At 38.9% G+C, this 15,861-nt stretch overlaps 1 protein-coding gene across 17 annotated transcripts in view; it reads right to left on the bottom strand.

Moving 5' to 3' along the window:
* The window catches only part of obscn (obscurin, cytoskeletal calmodulin and titin-interacting RhoGEF), a 57,273-nt gene continuing 41,412 nt past the window's right edge, over positions 1-15,861 (bottom strand). For 16 of the 17 annotated variants that reach the window (XM_023336060.1, XM_023336066.1, XM_023336071.1 and 13 more), the window contains 28 exons: positions 13,644-14,969; positions 13,046-13,327; positions 12,853-12,934; positions 12,627-12,751; positions 12,168-12,365; positions 12,023-12,055; positions 11,832-11,930; positions 11,519-11,737; positions 11,324-11,357; positions 11,167-11,219; positions 10,886-10,984; positions 10,100-10,156; positions 9,272-9,411; positions 8,443-8,643; positions 8,262-8,338; positions 8,008-8,178; positions 7,741-7,900; positions 6,942-7,058; positions 6,616-6,780; positions 6,360-6,518; positions 6,102-6,279; positions 5,899-6,012; positions 5,613-5,780; positions 5,175-5,277; positions 4,419-4,548; positions 3,910-4,003; positions 3,677-3,719; positions 1-2,264 (listed from right to left, as the gene is read on the bottom strand). In XM_023336060.1, coding sequence (XP_023191828.1) covers positions 1,169-2,264; positions 3,677-3,719; positions 3,910-4,003; positions 4,419-4,548; positions 5,175-5,277; positions 5,613-5,780; positions 5,899-6,012; positions 6,102-6,279; positions 6,360-6,518; positions 6,616-6,780; positions 6,942-7,058; positions 7,741-7,900; positions 8,008-8,178; positions 8,262-8,338; positions 8,443-8,643; positions 9,272-9,411; positions 10,100-10,156; positions 10,886-10,984; positions 11,167-11,219; positions 11,324-11,357; positions 11,519-11,737; positions 11,832-11,930; positions 12,023-12,055; positions 12,168-12,365; positions 12,627-12,751; positions 12,853-12,934; positions 13,046-13,327; positions 13,644-14,969 — 5,723 coding nt within the window. In that variant the 3' untranslated portion in view covers positions 1-1,168. The remainder of the gene's footprint in view (positions 2,265-3,676; positions 3,720-3,909; positions 4,004-4,418; positions 4,549-5,174; positions 5,278-5,612; positions 5,781-5,898; positions 6,013-6,101; positions 6,280-6,359; positions 6,519-6,615; positions 6,781-6,941; positions 7,059-7,740; positions 7,901-8,007; positions 8,179-8,261; positions 8,339-8,442; positions 8,644-9,271; positions 9,412-10,099; positions 10,157-10,885; positions 10,985-11,166; positions 11,220-11,323; positions 11,358-11,518; positions 11,738-11,831; positions 11,931-12,022; positions 12,056-12,167; positions 12,366-12,626; positions 12,752-12,852; positions 12,935-13,045; positions 13,328-13,643; positions 14,970-15,861) is intronic. The other variant, XM_023336061.1, reaches the window with a different exon arrangement.

Genomic DNA, 15,861 nt, shown 5'->3' with positions numbered 1-15,861 from the left:
TAATCTGAAGTATTTTCTGTACATTTATTTAACACTTTGTGCTCAACCTCATTATTGTCCACAACTCCACATGAACATTGCAAGCAATTACAATCTGTTAGACCTAAAATATCATAACATTCATAGTCCATACCCAATCGATGACACCTAAATATAGAAACACAAACACAGCAACGTCTTCCAAGAAAGTAGTGAAGACCTGGAATTTCAGGTCTTTCAACATTGTCACATAAATACAAGCCAGTACTGCTTAACACGTTTGGTTTACAAAGCAAATACATGCAGTCACTCATAAATATCTCACTGACACACAAAAGGACGCCCTTGTTAAACCCTGTGAGTTAGCAGGCAACTGCAAAACATCAAAAAGCCCAAATTTGTCAAAGAAGCTTTGTAAAAAAAAAAGAAAGAAGAAAAGCAGATGACAGAGTATGGACGTATGTTTCAGGTATCAACTACTAAGGCTTAGTCGATGGTACCTGAAAAAAAACAACTAAGTAATCTAAAGCTCACCAAGGAATCATTCATACATCTACACCAAAGTTTGTCTATAATTTAATTGCACACCAGTGATTGAAACTAAACAACAGCAAGCAGTGCAGAAACTCAGTCTTCACTGCTCATTGTAAGTATTTTCAGTTTCAAAGCTCATAGACACTGTGAAACAAAAAGGTTTCTGAAAAGTAAAAAAAAAACTTGATATGACACTAATATGCATTTAATGACAATCCAGAAATAAAGTCAGAGGTGTTCAAAATGTCACTGCTTGGATGAGTTACTATTACAGATATAATGATTTTATGACGGCGCATCTATGAAAACGAAGATCCAACTCATGAACAGTAAAATGTTACTTCATATTTCCTTGCCATCTGTCCACTCAATTCATGCTGCATATCATGCAGCAGTTAAAATTACAGAATGAGACTGAAACTTGCCTATAGAGACACATGTATCCCTACAATTTGCAGTTTCTACATTCCCTAGCCTAAAGAAAACTCTGAATCCCACAAAAACAACTGAGGATCAGACTATTTTCTGACTGGCTGCTTCAAAACGGAATGGTTTGTTAAATGTAGTAGATATTATTTTGTTAGATTATTTTAACCATGCAAGCAGAAATGCATCCATTTAAGACTAAGGATTTGTGTCACCAATTAGAACATGTTTACTGGCTTTGATAGGGCTTCTCTTTAATTTGAAGAGTGACAGGCTTTCCAACTGATGTGTAGCCATAGGTTTGCGTGGACACTTTGGTTTTAAAGCTCTGCTGCCCGCCCTCTACTCTCTGCACCTCGGAGCAGTAGGAGGGCTTCACCTCTAGCTTTGCATGGCTCACTTGGATTGGGACTTGTCTCTCAGTTCGGGGTCGAGCTCCGCTTCCTTGTGGAGAGGCAGAGGGGAAAAGATTATTGGAGAGATGCTCCCTGAAGCGGCCAAAGAAGCCGCTTCTCTGCCTTGGAACAATATCAGGCCGCCCCACATTGAGAAGCACTGGCTGTCCCACTTGGGACCCCCCGATCTCCCTCTGAAGGACAGAAATCTCACAGGGTTTCTCATCAGAGACGTGACAGGAGCTGGAGGAGCCGTAGGTTTCGCCTTCTCCTGGGATGTAATCCTCCAAGTCTTCCAGGTTCAAAATACGATCTCCTTGTTTCAGAACCATTGGTCCAGGCTCCTCATTGTCCTCATCCTCTGGTTCAAAGATAACAGTTTGTTGATCATCCTGGTCATCAGCATCTTCAGCAAGTGTTAGGACAGATGAAAGTTCATGTGGTTCTCTCGGAGCAGAGCCTGAGGCGATCTGAGGGTCGTCTTCCTCCCAGGAGACGCTCTGGCTGTTGATGTCTCCCTTCAGATGTTCCTGCGCCTGCTCCACCAGCTTGTTGTTTGAATTGTTAGCATTCAAGTTGTCTAGGGGAGACCTCTTAGGTCTGGAGGGGGTGGCTGCACGATCAGAGCCTGCAGGTGAGATTCCTCTTCTCCTGGGCAGTCTGGGAGACTTATTGACCTTATACTCGATGACCTCCTCCACTTCAACCCACCTGGGCCTGCTCTCCGCTGCCCTGGCTCCAGCCCCCTCGGGCTCAGTAACATAGAGGGTTGGGATGGTGGTCTTTCTCGGGGTAGGCATCCTTCTTGGCCTGGTTGCAGGTGGCTCAGGGGTGGAGGTCTCAGAGCGGTGGGCTCCAGGAACAGTCAAGCCTGGAGATCTGTGTCTCCTCATGCGTGGGTTCTTCACAACAGTGGTAATCGTCTCCTCGCTGGAATAAATGAAGGAATACATGAGCAGAGGTACTGGCGTATTTGCAAAAACACACGAGACTGAAAGGCTTAAATAGCCACATCATAATGTTAAAGATACACACAAGACCTTCTGTAAAATCAAACTCACTGTAGATGCAGTTAATCAATAGCACAATATATTACCATAATTTTTTCTATGTTTTCCTATTTTGTAATTAAACAGTATTTCATTTAGATGAAATTAATTGTCCCAAAAACAACCTTCTATACCTACACACCACTGATGAAGTCATACAAGACATAAAGTAACTTATCAGAGTTCATTGAGTACATTTGTTTGTGTTTGTTTTTCCAATCAATTTTGTAAAATGATGTAATTTTAATTAAATGCCATTGCTCCTTCCTTCAAAGGTGCTTTCTTATATTCTGTATGGCTGCAGCATAATATTTAAATCATATGTGAGAACTCTCCATGGAAGTAGTTTGTTTGAAAACCTGGAAAAAAATGCAATACATCTGGAATGGTTCAGATCTTGTAATTGCAATCTGCCTAAATGTCTAATAACATCACCGACCCAAATCCACAGCAGGGAATTCTGTGAAACTCTGCAGTGGATGACCACAATTCACGATCCAGATTTATTTTTGTTAACAATGTAGCCTTGTTTGATGAACTATAAATTGCTTATAGTGTGTTTAGAAATATAATACAATAATAAAATGGACAATCTTTACAAATTGTCCATTTTAGTACATTCTGTCAATCTTTCCTCTGCTCTTCTGACATTCCTTCTTCCTTCTTCCTCTAATAGGCATCATATAAATAAGACCTAAAAGTTTACTTGAAGTTTTTTATTCAGTCGTAGAAGTCATGCTTAGCAGCAGGTTTCCCAGTTTGAAGGACCCCGCCAGCGGAGAAAGCCCCTCCTTTTATCATCCATATGATAGAATCCTTTAGCACACAGACTTTAAATACTACACAATCTATAGAAAGGCATACACACAGAAATGTGCTCTAAAATCTGGTTCAATCCTAAAAAAAACACTAGAGTTACATAAAACCTGCAGCTACATTAGAATGCTTGTCCAACAAATTCAAATTTTTTTGACCCCAGATTTGCAAGACAAATTTTCACAGAAAAACAAACACAAACAAATTGCCTGGAGTATGGTTGTGTATCCTGCAGTACTATAGCCATGTGTGGCTCTTTAACGACTCCATGATTACTCTTGATAACTTTAACCATAATCACATAGAAATGAGCCATGTGTATTTTCACACTCCTGTCAACATTTCTAATGATTATCTAGGTTTTGCAGCTTTTGACAAAAGTCAGAGCAAAACTAACTTTCTGATTTGGCTTGACTGAGAATATGAGCAGCAAAAAGAAATTCCTTATGCATCATGTTAAAGACTCATCACACTCACATTATAATGGTCTTCTTTGGTAGTTTAGTCTCCTGTTCAGTAACTAAAACAAAAACAGAATAACCTGAATTTTAAAAATGCATTTAAATGACAGCAAATAAAATATTATGCAATAACATGCGCATAAAATAACCACATATTAAAAAAGAAATACTAACTCTTGTTGTTAGACTTATGCAGAGCAATCAAAACATTGAAACTGTTAAACTAAAAGGCAGACAGAAAAGCTCTACCTTCAATGGTGATGGCCTGCTCCCCACTGCGGACCACAGCGGAAGGAACAACTAAATCTGCAGCACACTTGGCACTGCCCAGGCGGTTTGACAGCTGGCAACAGCAGGAAAATATTTTTAGAATCCCAAATATGACTTTCTACTGCTAATTGGTAGCAACTAGCTTCAAATCAATTCTTAGGTGTAAAAATTAAAATAGGATCGCAATCAAATCTGCCCTTAGACACCCCCAATGACTAATACAAACCTAAACAAGAAGTCAATGAAGCTCTAAATCCAGCAAAACCTCTCAACAAGGCACTTAAAAGGATCAGTGACTTATTGTTATTGCAAAAAAAATGTTTTAATAAGCTGCAAAATATTCTGCTTGTTATAATAGGTTTTATAATAAACCGAAAAGGGAAAATGTAACTACATCCATTTGAAATGCAATTATGCAATTTTCAACTATCCAGAAAAACAAGACAAAAACTAAACATGAGAACAGCAGCGATGTCATCTGATTTTACCTCACACTCATAGTGTCCAAGGTCTCTCTCAGTCAGGTTTTTTATAACTAGAACCAGGACCCCACTACGGACCTCGCTGTAGGTCTGATACTTCTCCTGGTCAGTCAATAGTCGGCCATCTTTAAACCATCTTCAACAAGTACAGAAAGAAAGATAAGTTTGCTAAATTCAGAAATATCAATACCCTCAATCTTTTTCACATAGTCACATTACAACAACAAACTTCAATGTTTTTTTGTTTTTTTTTCCAATATCACGTGATAAAACAGCACAAAGATGCACATAAGTGTGAAGTAAAAAGAAAATGATAAATACTGGTATTATTAAAAAAATTTTAAACATAAAAATCTGAAAAGTTAGATGTGTTTCTAACTTCCCTTGTTACTCTGATGTCCTTAAATCTAGCACAACCAACCACTGGAAGTCTCCTATTTAGTGTGTAATTTAACATATAAATACAACTGTTGTGTGGAGACCTCAGATGTGTGTTATTGATTGTTAGTGAATAAATATCATAGTGAACCATGTAAAATTAAAAGCTCAAATATATGCCATAGTTTATAACTGTTCATTGGAAATAGTTGAACACTACTTTGGTTGGCCTTTCATTAAGATTCTAATAAAATACAAGGAAGTTTGTGGTTATAATCTGACTAATTGTGATAAAGTAAAATGATTCCGAGTCCTTTTTAAAAGGAACCAGAATTTTTAAAAGTCAAGAATGATCAGCATTAGACGTACTTCAGACAGTCCTACCTTATTTTTGGGTTGGGGGCGCTTTGTATCACACAAGTGAACTGAGCATCTTCACCAGCAACAAAGACAGCATTTCTCATTTTATTTACAAAACGAGGAGGCACTGTGTCAAATACACAAAAGGTACATGCGATGTTTAGGTGTTTGAGTCAGAAAATATTCTTCATTTTCTTCCCATTAAGCAGCAAAATCTTCATAGATATAAGAGCAGTCCACAAAACATTTAAAACACATTATTTTTAGCAGAAAGCAGAGGGCGCCAACTCCCTATTGACTGCACATATACAAAGGGCAGCTATATATTTTTAATCTGGTACTTGTGCAATACAAAATATTAGTGCCCTATCATACTTTGGGAAGGAGGAATAGGGGGTAGAAACATCATTGGTAATATGAAGGAATAGATGATAAAGTCTTCAACTTTGTATTCTCACTCACCTTGAACAGTGACTTTTCCAAGAGTACTTGCATTTCCTGCTGGGCTTGTTGCAAAGCACATATACTGGCCGGAATCATCTGCAGTCATGTTATCGAGGATCAGCGTGCAGGAGCCATCAGGGTCCTCAATGATGATGTGATGAGGATCTGCCTCTACTGTTCGTCCATCTAAAAACCAAGAGTTTAAGTATTAACTGATTAAAAAAAGTCATTATAAAGATTATTTAATGTACTGTGTTTTGTGAAGCCAAGCGAATGAGCACATATTATATTGCAACCGTCTTACCTTTGTACCAGGTAGCTACAGGTTTAGGCACCCCAGTAGCTTTGCAGGCAAGTTTAATTGTTTGACCCAACTCTGCTGTGCAGTTTGCCAAAATTTCTACAAAATCAGGTGAACCTGGAAGAATGTTTACATCATAAAAAGTTAACATTTAAAGTAACGGAAAATTAAGAACAAAGTTAAAGAGAATCAAAAAATGCTCTCACTCCATGCAGTAATGCTGTAGCGCTGCTGCAGCTCCCTGAGGTCTCTCAGCCAGGAGTTCTTGATGATGACCGTTCGGGCCTGTAAAGTGTATTTTCTCACAGAGTCCTCCCGTTCGTGCCAGATCTCAAAGGCCCGGTCGTCACCTTCCACCGTTTCGTTCACATCGATGTTATTCAGCTGCACCGAGATGAACAGTACAACAAGAATCATGCTGAGTCTGTGATAAAATATAAAACAAACAGAAAATTATTACTTACCTTCATCATGTTCTTAAAAACATATGCCTGTGTTTCAGTGTTGCTGTCTCTTTTGGGTTTGCAAATGATACAGTAGTTCCTAAAGAGGAAGACATGGCGGTGGTGACCCCTAGAGGATGTTCTAATTCCAGGAGCTCCCTCCCACACTTGGAAAGGTCCCTAGAGCAAGGAAATAATAAGAAGAAATATTTAAAAACAATCAAACACATAAAGCCACCAAAGGCCTGTGTTGCATAGCTACTGATGAAGATATTACCTGTCTGATTGGTTCTCCAAGAACTTCCAGGGTAGCAGGATAGTTCTCGATAAGGGAGACATGGTGGGTGTTATCTGAACGCTGAGGGAGTGCAGACACCATGGCGTACGCCTCTTCCAGGAGGCAGCAGTTCTGGCCGTTTCTTGCCTTGTTTCGGATGAGATCCTGCAGACAGCAGGCAAAGACATTTACAAAGGCTGATTGATAATCAGATATCAAAATGGGAAATGACTTGCACATGAGTCACATACTACATACCCATTTACGATATTAAGAAGGTACTAAACTTAAAGGACTGTCTGTTTGTTGGCTGTTAAAAATGTCACCTTAAGGAAGGCCTTGTACTTCTGAATCCTCTCAAGGGGTTGCTGCAGGTAGGCATTTATGCTTCGAACTGGAGGATCCCCAGGGCCTGCAGTCGCCTGCTCTTTTTCAGAGTACTCCTAAAAGAGTAAAGAATTTATGAATTAATATGAACATTTTTCTGGGAAACAGTTTGGGTATTTTTGTGATAGACCAACACAAAATCATATACAACTGTGAAGTGCAAGTAATAAATGTTTTTCAAAATTCCTCACAAATAAAAAACAGAAAATTGTGGCATGAAATTGTACTTGATGCCCGTAAGGTCAATACTGTGTAGAAGCACCTTTTATTGCAGTTACATCAGTTACATTCTGGGTCAAGTCTACTCTGTATCTCCAGAATAAGAACCAAACATGGAGAAGCATTATTCAGATTTTAAACTCTGAAACAAAAGTTTCTTTAGATCAAGACTTAAAACTCTGATTAGGGATACCTTTAATTAATGATGACAGCAACACATTCATTGCATTGCTTGTTTTTGATGGACTGAGCTCTCCTTTTTTGTTTCTTTTATTATTTCATAAACTAACTCTGCTATTGGTTGGGTTGAATTTCAAAAAGGGATATCAGAGTAAATGAGCTTGGATATAAAATAGATTTTTATTCCTAAAAAAATGACAAACCACTTCATAATTGTGTGCTAATATATCCCATACTGTTGATGGTTGTAAAACAGTCTAGGAGATTTGAATATTTTTCAAAAGCACTTCATTTATCTAGGATTGCATATAAATCAAGGTGCCACTTAAAAACAGATACCTTAAAGAAACGATGAATAGTTTTGTCACTGACAGCAGATTCGGCTTGGCTCTGTCCTACAAGATACTGGAGGTAATGTTCAAATCCTTCCTTGTTTTTCAGGAAGCACATTGCTACATCATCATCAGTGTCACAGTCATGCAACTTTGGGAGGAATGTCCTAGAAACAAAATGTGGGAGACGAGGTTCATGAATACAACGCATGTATTTGATGTGGTCCTTTTTAAGGTTTAGCAGATATTGCTGGTAATTAAGATGTGGGCTTACTTGCTATGGAAGGACTTGATGTCATCAACATTTCTGAAGATGGCCTCTTTCTGGCTGCAGATGTCAGGTGGAGCATCCGGGCTGTCAGCGTGCTTCATGTGGTGAGAAGTGAAGAATTCCACCTCCTTGATAAACTCGGATTCTCCGTTTATCAGGTCCTGCATCAGCTGGCTGTTTGAATTAAATAACATTTCTTCAGCGTTTCTTTACAGTTTTCACAGTTTTATAGTGACTTTAGATTGTGCTTCATTTACAATAACTTCCGCTTATATTCTCCTTCAGAAACCTCTTCTACACTTGTTTCTGGAAGTTCTCCTGCATCCGCTGAGAGCTGGGACAAACATTTATAAATACAAAGTCATCAACAAGCCAAACTGCTGCAGAAAATAACAAGATTAAAAAAAGTCATCCAAACATGTTGATCTGAAGACATACTTTAAGTTTTTTGTCTAAGTAGGCCGGTGACACCCAGCCTTGTCGTGATGGTGTTGTTTTGGTGGGTTTGGTCCGGACCAACCATTTAAGAGGATGAGCTGAGTCCAAGACCTCCACATACTGTCCCTCTTTGAGAGAGATGGAGTCTTTGCTTGCAATGGTGGGATTGTAGTCCGCAGATGCCACATAAATGTCAAACATCTAGGAAAATATGACAAGACAGATGGTCTCTCATCAGTGATGAAAAGTAATAAAATATGACTTAGTTGCTCAATCTTATTTTTCTATTTTCATTCCAAGTTCAAACTTTTCCCATTACAAATTAATGCTTGCTTTAATCTTCTGCCTATTTGTTCCAGTTGTTAATAGAAATGATCTGTAATGTGTTGCAGAAAAGTCTTTTTTTTCCTTTCAAGTTTTCAAAACATTTTCAATAAATACTAAAGACAACCTCAAATGCCAAGTCAATAATTATATGCCCTTGTTGTGAAATAGCAAAATCCTGTTTACAGTGGCTACTTGCTCACAGAACAGTCCATTTTGAATGCTATCATTTATACTTCTTGAAGACAAATGAAAATTTGCAAAAATCAGCTTTGCAAAACCACAGATCAAATATTATTGAAAAATTCTGATTGGTGCATCTCTAATTAGTATTGTTGGTGTCAGATTAGTTGTTGATGTGTGTATATCTAATAACTTGTAGTTTTATTCTCAAAATTTAACTTTGTTTGAAGGTGGGTTCCCCCATTACTAATTGTGAAAATTAAATGTTTTTGTAAACTCCTTTAACACAACAAACAAAACAACTCAAATCCAGAGCTTGCACCTCTCCTCTGGCATCTCCATCATCTGACTCTGAGGAGGAATCTGCTATGAGGGAAGGTGGACGAGAGCGACCGTGATGGGGAGATGGAGAAGGAGTTTTGGTCTCATCATCACTGTCCACACCTGGTACTCGTAGTGAAGCTTGAACGACAAGGTTAAGAAAGATGCTTGAGAAAAAGGGGAAATGTGCACTGCATGCCCTCTCAGTGTTTTCTATTGTTTAAAAATTATTACAGTTCTGTAGTAAAACACATTTTGTCATAGGAGTTGTATTATAAAGTCTTGTCTAAAACAGAATTTGTTGACTTTAACACTTGTACCAGTTCTTAATATTTAGCTTCATAACTTTAATAAAACTTGCAGTCAGTTCAATTTGACAGTTCTACCAATTACTCATTGTCAGAGTAGACGATGAGTAATTGGTTGTGATGATATCGTAGTGATAAAGACCCCGGTGATGTTTTAAGTAATGACTACTTTGTTTAAGCTGAAATTCTGAAAAAGATCTGCAAGAAACAATTTCTTCTTTTGCCAAACAATGCATTTCTACTGCGTTAGTGGCAACATGCAGACACATACATGCCTGTCAATGAGTTTGTACCCCAGCTGTAAGCTGACAGAGACAATAAATCTTGTTTGAATAGATGAAAGCATTTAGTAAGATTTCAGCTATGAAAGGTAAAAAAAAAAGATAAGAAATCCATGTAGCAGCTGTGCTTTTGTTTGTGAGAAAAAAACGTCCTTAAATGAATCTAATGATATAAATATTTCTTAAAGAGAAAGAAAATTTATCACATAGTTGTGATGCTGATGCATTTGGTATACATACAGGCAGATTTGGGCCAAGATTTCATCCACTGGAGCACGTCGTGATTCTGTAAGCTGTCTGAATAACAAATTAATTATTGGGTGAACATTTAAATGGGGAAACTGATTAAAATAATGCGTGTTAAGAAAATGGTGTCTGTGTGAAGTTAAGAGAGTTGTTTTATGTATTTAATGAAAAACCAAAGCATGCAGTGAAACAGTAATAAAACACCTTTGTCAGGTTTGGTGTCAGTTCTAAACAAATTTAAAAAACACATTTTAGTAGCTCATTAATATAACATTAAATTTACACAAAATTTATGGATTGGCAGAGCAAAATGAGTGAAATCCACCAAACCTGACTGGAAGACTAAAGCAATTTGCAAGTAACAGCAGCAGGAGGAGAAACATGCAAACATCAGATGGTGTTTTTCTATACACAGAGAAAACGGGAACATTTTGGAGTTACATGATTTTCCTCCTGAAAAATGTTTCAAGAAAAAAAAAAGCCAATTCTGAATAGGGCAGTAAATATTTTAGGAGTCATAGCCCTCTAAAAACATTCCTTCTGGAAGCTTGTTGCATGCATGGTGACAATAAATTAAAATGCTGGACTTGTGATAAAACGGCACACCACAATGTCATAATAGGTGTACATGCAAGCTACGTCTACCTAAACATTCTGTTTTATTTTGTTGCTTACATTCTACGCTAGCAAGCAGTGAAATTGTACTAGACATCACACAAACTAAAATTAAAAGTGAACATCCAAATACTTTATCAAAACTGCCTGGTATCAAATACTTACCTTGTGTGATCTTTGCTGAAACCATTTCGGTGATCTGAGAAGTGAGTTTCATCAGGAATTCCTCTGTGCCAACTTCACCTAAGTAGGGTATTTTACTCTCTAATAGTAAAGTACAAGAAAAAAATGACTAAACAAACACCATGAATGCAGTATTTTGTATTGCATGACAAAATGTAAAAGCAATCAAGACATATGGATACTTTTGCTTGACACTTTTTAATATGCAGTAAAAAATGACAAAAATTTGATTATTTGCTGCTTGTATTTTATTGTATTTTTACCACTTCCTCTGCCAGCCTCTTCTTGTGGAGGACGAACTGTAATCCCAAGGATCCTAAAAATGAATTCAATGTTACATGTGCATCATATTTGTAGCATGATGCAATTAATTTGCATATATATTCAAACTTCAGTATGTCTATTTATCGGCTTACTTACTCTGAAGCTGCAGTATTCTTCTTCAGTTGTGGTGCTGTCAAAAAGGAGAGCAGTATACACTTGTTTATAACTACAAACACTTAGCAGACTTCAGTCAGGTCTGCTTGTTTCTTTTATGTTGTGAAGATACCACAGCATGATTTTTAAAATCATTTTATTTTCAGATAAAATGCAAAATACAAATATTTTTCTTACTGTCATCCACCTCAAACTGAGCATTGCAGAGCGACTGCCCTGCTCTATTTGTAGCTATACAAGTGTAGATGCCAGAATACTCTTTGTCTACGTCCATCAGAATGAGGCTGTGCTGGCGACCAGAGCTGGCTATTTTGTATCCTTTAGTATCGGGTTTAATCCACAAGGCATCCTCTGATGATTTCTCCTTCAGCCAGGAGACCACGGGAGTAGGAGATCCTAAAAGGGGATAGGTGGAGAACCTGCTAAAATCTGCAAGGAAATTAAAGTGGGGAGGGTGTTTGAAGAAGTTTTAAAGGGGATGTGAACTGACCTTCGACCTTTACAGAGAGAGTGATGCTTGCTCCTTGTTTCACCTTCCTATTGCTGAACCTCTCAATGAAGCGTGGAGGCACCAGCGGCTCCTTAGAATCTTTGTAAAAAAATATTGCAAAGGAAGTTTAGAGATGCTCCTTGTTTAGTCTAATTACCTGTTGCAATTCTATAGTATGAAAAGTAGTTTACCTTTTTTATCCTGTGGCATAATCTCCCCAGGACCTGTACAAAATCCAAATACATGGTTAGATCTTGAGCTCAACGCTGAAGCTCTGTGCCTTACAGAAAATGGTGGATGTGCAGTTTAGGTCTATTTAGGTCTGTGCATACATACTCAGTACTATCAGACGGGCAGAGGAATAAGCAGAACCAGCCGCATTGCTGATATAAGCAGAGTACTCCCCCATGTCCTCTCTCTTCACTTCAAGGATCTCCACAGCATGAAGATCTCTCTCTGCTAAAAGCTGAATTCTCTCTGACGGTTGGAGAGGTTGGCTATCTTTGAACCAGTACACCCTCGGTTTAGGAAACCCTAAAAGACAGAAATGCGTAGAAAATATTGCCCTGTTCATCCTCATTGATCTTATGTTAAATTCATCCATTCAGTTCCTCTATTCATCCATCATCTTTGGAGAAACCTCTTTTATAAAACTTTGTGTCACTAAATACTTTAAATGAAAAACAGACTTCCCCACTCCACTAAAGAATCCTAAGGTTAAAATTTTAAAAACAAAATTGTTTATTGGCAATTGCAAATTGTAATTTGACAGCTCAAGTTTATTGGTGGGCTCACCTTTTACTTTGAGTTGCAATTTAGCAATAGGTGAACCTGAACTGACATGAACATCATGAAGTTCATGCACAACTTGTGGTAGCTGATCGTCTTCACTTACGGATTCAAATGTTTCAGTTTCCCTACTGGAGGAAAGCATACAGCGCAGTAACAAAAGTTAGCATGTGAACTGAGAGGGTGAATGTCAAATATTCAAATTAATTTATCATAAAACACTTGTACTTACCTGGACACATAACCTTTAGCACTGACATACGATGAGGTCTCAGTGGCATCTGCAGCAGTGTCATAATCTGAGCTGCACGACACTAATAGAGATAATAATATATCTTATTCAACAATGTTTGCTGAAAAGGCATTCATTTTCTTTATTACAATGTTTGCTTCATTTTCATATTCATTTATTCACTTCTACTTACTGTCAACTCTAAGTTCAGCTTTAGTGGCGGCAATCCCACTGCTGTTTTCCGCTGTGCAGCGATAAACGCCCATGTCAGTGGGCAAGACAGAGGTGATGATGAGCTGGTGACAGCCCTCTTGGTCCTCATTGATCATGTAATGGTCATTTTCCTCCAACAGCTTGCCATCCTTATACCAGCGAACAGTGGGAGGGGGCTTGCCAATCACAACGCAGTCAAAGCTGACTGGATAGCCATCAGGAACATCCTGACTTTGTAGCTCCGTCAGGAACACTGGAGCAGCTGGGCAACAAGAACAACTAGATCAATAAGCGAAAGAACACTGACTCCTAGAATGAAAATATACTTGGCATAATGATCAACCTGAAGTATTAATTTTTTTCTACATTTTGTCATTTAACAACCACAAACCTCCATGTTCAAATTTTTATATAAAAAATAAACACCAGGCAGCACATACTGTATATCAGATGTGGAAGAGCTTTACATAGTTTTGACTTTTTGTTTCACCGTAAAAATAGGATGCTGAAAAATGGTAAATTTGAATGTCAAATTGTTCAGGAAGTGTGAATTCCACAGTCATAACTGTAATGCTTACCTGGAGCTCCAGTCAATAAAGCAGGAGGCTGTCGATCCTGTGTTGGGGTCTGTGTGCCATCCTGAATGTAGCCCATCTTTCTAATTCGCAGCTCTACTTTGTGAGTCCCTGCTGCTATGATGGCGGTCTCTACGGGTACTCCATGGACTGTGAACATCTCCTGGAATCTTTTAGAGGCAATTTCAGCCTCTGATTGGGAATCAAAGCAAATGTAGATGTAATTTTCATCCTCCCGGTAAGAATGAGGATCCGGGGGACGCAAGTCGCCCTCGTCTGCGCTGATAAATGGTTCCTCCTCAACATCGGGTGGGAGTCGTGTGCGAAGAAGGCGCCTCAGGCGTCTGCTCGCCTGTCTCAGCGACTCATCCATCTCACTACCGGAAGAGCTCTCGGGTTCACTGTCGGCACTGTAACCTATTGTCAGGGGTCGTCGGCCTGATGACTCCCTCACCGTTCCCACTGTCACCTTAGCACTGTGAGACGTCACTCCAAACTTGTTGGTGACCTCGCAGGTGTAAACCCCAGTGTCTTTTGTGGTGATAGCAGTAATGACCAGAGCGCAGGTGCCATCATTGTAGATATCAATATGATGATGTTTGCCGTCAATCAGCGGTTCACCGTCCTTCAGCCAGCGCACCTTTTCTGGTTTACCTTCTGACACACATTCGAGATGTATGGTGTCATTAGGTTCTTTGGTTTGGTCTTTAAAGACCTCCTTAAAGATGGGACGCATGTCCTTGCGAGCCTTGTAACCCTTAAAGGCAGCTTGAATCTTGATGGCAGCATCTGTCAGCTCTGGCTCCTCCTCTTTTGTGATTTCCATGATACTGGTCTCCTGAGTAGACAGTTGCTTTTCCTCTACTTTTTGAATTATTTTTGTTTTTGATTCAGTCTGCTGCACTGTTTTCTGCTCTACCATTTGGAAATGAGCAAAGAACTTCTCTGCTGTTAGAGTCTCTGCCTCACTGGTTGCTGTTGTTTCAGTCTTGCTGCTCTTTTTCAGGTAAGACACAAGCGAAGCGCCGCCAGAAACAGTCTCATCCTCGGAGCTGATGGACTGAACAGATTCTGTCTGTCTCTTGGACACATCGACCTGCTCTTTCTCCGCTGCTGTGATTTCTACTTTTTCTGATGACACAGACTCTTTCTGCTGTTTTTTGCCGGCTTTGCTATTGTCCTCAGGCTGTTCTGAGATGGAGTCCAGAGTGGGCTCTCTGCTCATGCGACGTTTCTTTGCTGATGCGTCCCACAGATCATGGAGTTCCCCTTCCTCAGCAGACTCGGGAGGTAGACTCGGCTGTTCCATGACTTTTGTCTGTTTTACATCTGAAGAAATGACCATAATATGGTTTAAGTTAGAGTACACAGAGCACAACACCACCATGAATGCAACAGTACCTAAAATTATTTGGTTCTGGATAAGCCAAACAGTGCGAATACATTGGCTTTAGGTTGAGACCAGTAAATCAATTCAAAAAGTGGAACTCGTACATAGAATCATTGTAAACAGAGCAAAAATATGCTGGTAATTTAAATAGTTATGTCTTATACAGCCAATGAAAACACAAAATTCTGCTTTTGGGTTTGGGTTAAAATATTACATTGAAGAAGTAAAAGTATTTTAGGACACACATGTCAGCCTATTGAAAAGACTGTTCACATGTTTTATAGTATATGAACATAGTACTTGGTCAAGGCTTCTTTTTCGTGAATTTCTGCGTTAATGGAGTGTAAAATGGAGGTCATGACACAATTGTTTTTGTAGTGGTCTTTAGCTGATATGCATTAAGTGATGTGTCTCTAATCTTGCTCTTGACGATACCCCAAGGATTCTTTGTGCAGTTTAGGTCAGGTGAGCTTAATGGGCAATCAAGCATAGTGACACCACGTTCATCAATCCAGAAATGGGTATTTGACAGTGTGGCCAGGTGCCAAGCCATGCCGAAAAACAAACCCTGCATTTCCATAAAGCTTGACATCAGAAGTGTCAGGCAGCGCTATAATTTCCCAGGAGACAGGTGTGCTGACTTTGTACTTGATAAAACATTGAACAAATCCCTGCGAATGACACGATTCTTCAAATCATCACTATCTGTAGAAACTTCACTATAGACTTCAAACAACTTTGCTGCTCGTCTTCCAGACTTTGGGATATTGATTTTCAAATGAATTGAAAATTTTCCTTTCATCTGGAAGGAACACTTATTCCTGCTGTGTC

Source organism: Xiphophorus maculatus, chromosome 6 (genome assembly GCF_002775205.1).
Source record: "Xiphophorus maculatus strain JP 163 A chromosome 6, X_maculatus-5.0-male, whole genome shotgun sequence".
Taxonomy (NCBI): Eukaryota; Metazoa; Chordata; class Actinopteri; order Cyprinodontiformes; family Poeciliidae; genus Xiphophorus; species Xiphophorus maculatus.
Note: the sequence above shows the minus strand (reverse complement) of the source record. Positions and strands in the feature narration are given on the sequence as shown.